The following is a 2,700-nucleotide window of genomic DNA, read 5'->3' as shown; positions in this document are numbered from 1 at the left end:
CAGTAGGAAACACCTATGTGTTATTGCTCAGTATTCACAGATTGTTGGTCATCCAGACTGGTTATCTACAGTTTTGAAAAGTTAGAGAGATTATTTAACTTTACCTGTGTAGAGTACAGCACATTTTTATAGACTGTTTTTGGAAAAGATGTATTATTTAACTTGGCTTTTAGGTATATGTCTTCCTGAATTCTCAAGAGTTAGAATTCCAGATGACCATGCAATTTCAGAACTATCCATGTACAACTACATAGAGGTGAGTGAGAAGGTTTGGCTCTATTTCAACTGATCATTTACTGGTATTCTAATGAACATTCTTTTAAAAAATCTTTCTTTGTTCTAGCCGTATTTCGTGCATGCTGCAAAGAATGGTACTAAAAGGACACACGCATACACACATGCACACACATACACAGTGATCTTTACACACAGGTGGATTGTGACTATGTAGACAGTGACAATGACCCATACACATCATCTCCATCGACATTTCAATGACATGTAGTAGGTAATAAAGATGACAAAATGCCTGATTTCAATCTCTGATAATTCACAGGCTCAAGTCTTATATGTTTAGTAGAGTTAATAATACACCCTTTTAATGAAAATATAACTTTGATATGTGTTAACGTATTTGGAAAATCTAAGAAATGTTAAATGGCGTTTCTGCTCTTAACATTATAAGCTGAAAACTTAGAGTAGCATTGAATATCCTTTGAGGCATTATGCAATGAAAAAAAATATGTAATACTGAAGATATTCGTGGTTAGATTAATAATCTGAAGGAAAACACAATTCAGTTTTGAGCCAGTCATATGAAAAGTTCACAATAAATGGTTGTGGTTTTAGTTTTAAAATAATCAAATAAAAAAATTTACAAGATAAATTTAAAGAAGAGAGTGTAGCTGTTTTTTCATCTCTTCTGAAGACAGAAAGTACTAAAGTGGAGTTCAACTTAAACAGAATGGTTTTATATGTGGCGCAGGAAGTTCTATAAGATACCAAAAAGCTCACTGATGTATCTTCTTTGTGTCTTTAAAAACAAGACAGCTAACCCCAATATTTGTCCTAAATATGGAATAGATCAAGACAAACATAGTTTTCAGCAGATCCCTTCTTGCCATAAAAAATATTCCAAATGAACCAGGAAGCAACAGAAATTAGTCAAATATTTGGGCTCATAGAGTACCCGCAGTTCTAGCCGAACAAAACTTTTGATGCAGTTGAGTTCCTTTATTGACCCCTGAGCAAAATAGAGTTCTCCAGCATGTTTTCATAATTGCTCTACCTTTTCAAGGTAATGTCTTATACTATTGACATTTACTAAAAGGGACTGGGAATGAGATTTTATTTGACTATTTTGTGTCCAGCTTTGTGCTGAATAAAAATAAAGAGCATTTGTAAGTTGTAGTAAAGAAATAAAGGTACTTTTTTCAAAGCATCCTTTAAAACTCTTACATTATTGCAGATGCGAGCACATGTCAACTCACCATTGTTCCTCTTCCAAAAGAATATAGAGAGATTGCTTCATGCTATTATGCCATCTACCTTCATCCCTCTCTATACCATGGTAAGGTCTGAATTTAAGGCATTTCTTTATTTTAATCTTCTGTTTAGCCACTAAAAAATACACAGAATACTCTTTAAACTTTCTTACAGGTCTCGTTTTCCAGAATAAGATACCATGAGGCACTGCTGCAATGGTATTGGCAAAAAAAGGTTAGGACAGACTAAACTTTTTTTAAATCTTATGTGTTTAATCACAGTGTAATGGTTATGTCTACTTCAGACAAGTACAGAAATGATGTAATGATACAAAATATTTGTCTTCCAAATAAAATACGTCCTGGGTACGTAGAAGGTAGAGTGCCTAATGAGGAAAACTACAAAGAAGGGGCAAAAAGAGACAGTGAGAGCTTTTGAAGAAAAAAATATTCAAATAAAAAAATCGACGCTAATATTTCTAAACTTTTTACTTTATTTTAGCAATGTGACTTTTTGACTTTTATTTAGCAATTTACTTTTGCTTCATGTAATACTCTTGATTTAATTTGTATAACTACAAACCATATTGAATCACTTATGAAGTAGAATCTAATTCCAGTGTAATGCTATATCGACTGGGGTCAGTTGACTCAGAGATGCCGTTAAATAAACATTCAGATCCCTGATCCTCCCCTTTGGAAATTTTACAACTTAATTCATTCAACGAATAGTTTCTTTCAGTTTGCAGAGCCTAAGCTGAGCCTGGTGAGGAACCACAAGTACTTCCCACTGTTCACATAGTTCGGAGACTAGTAGGGGAGATGGACGATTGCAGGGGAGAGGCATAAGCTGCTCTGGGTAGAGAGCGGGACGGGCCGGGAAGCCTGTAAGCTGAGGAAACCTCTCACATGTCCAGAGTTGGAATGGCAGGTATTTCAGCGGTGTCAGAAGGCAGCCCATATATATGAGGATGGCTAGAGGTAGAGTTGGAATGGTGTGCAGGGTCTTAAACACTGTTTTTTGTTTGTTTGTTTTTTTAAGTGATTGACATCTAACATTATATTAGTTTTAGATGTATAACATAATAATTCAATATTTGTGTATATTTGCAAAATGATCCCCATAGTAAGTCAAGTTAACATCTATCATGATACATAGTTATAAAATTACTTTTTTCTTCTGATGAGAGCTTTTAAGATCTACTCTGTTATTAAC

The 2,700-nt window shown here is 34.3% G+C and overlaps 1 protein-coding gene across 1 annotated transcript in view; it reads left to right on the top strand.

Annotated features, from left to right (window-relative positions):
* The window catches only part of KMO (kynurenine 3-monooxygenase), a 44,502-nt gene that overhangs the window by 39,438 nt on the left and 2,364 nt on the right, over nucleotides 1-2,700 (top strand). The window contains 3 exon segments of the mRNA XM_011380012.2: nucleotides 174-256; nucleotides 1,469-1,570; nucleotides 1,660-1,719. Coding sequence (XP_011378314.2) covers nucleotides 174-256; nucleotides 1,469-1,570; nucleotides 1,660-1,719 — 245 coding nt within the window.

Source organism: Pteropus vampyrus, unplaced genomic scaffold, assembly GCF_000151845.1.
Source record: "Pteropus vampyrus isolate Shadow unplaced genomic scaffold, Pvam_2.0 Scaffold383, whole genome shotgun sequence".
In the NCBI taxonomy this organism is placed as follows: domain Eukaryota; kingdom Metazoa; phylum Chordata; class Mammalia; order Chiroptera; family Pteropodidae; genus Pteropus; species Pteropus vampyrus.
This window is presented reverse-complemented; position numbering and strand designations above follow the sequence as displayed.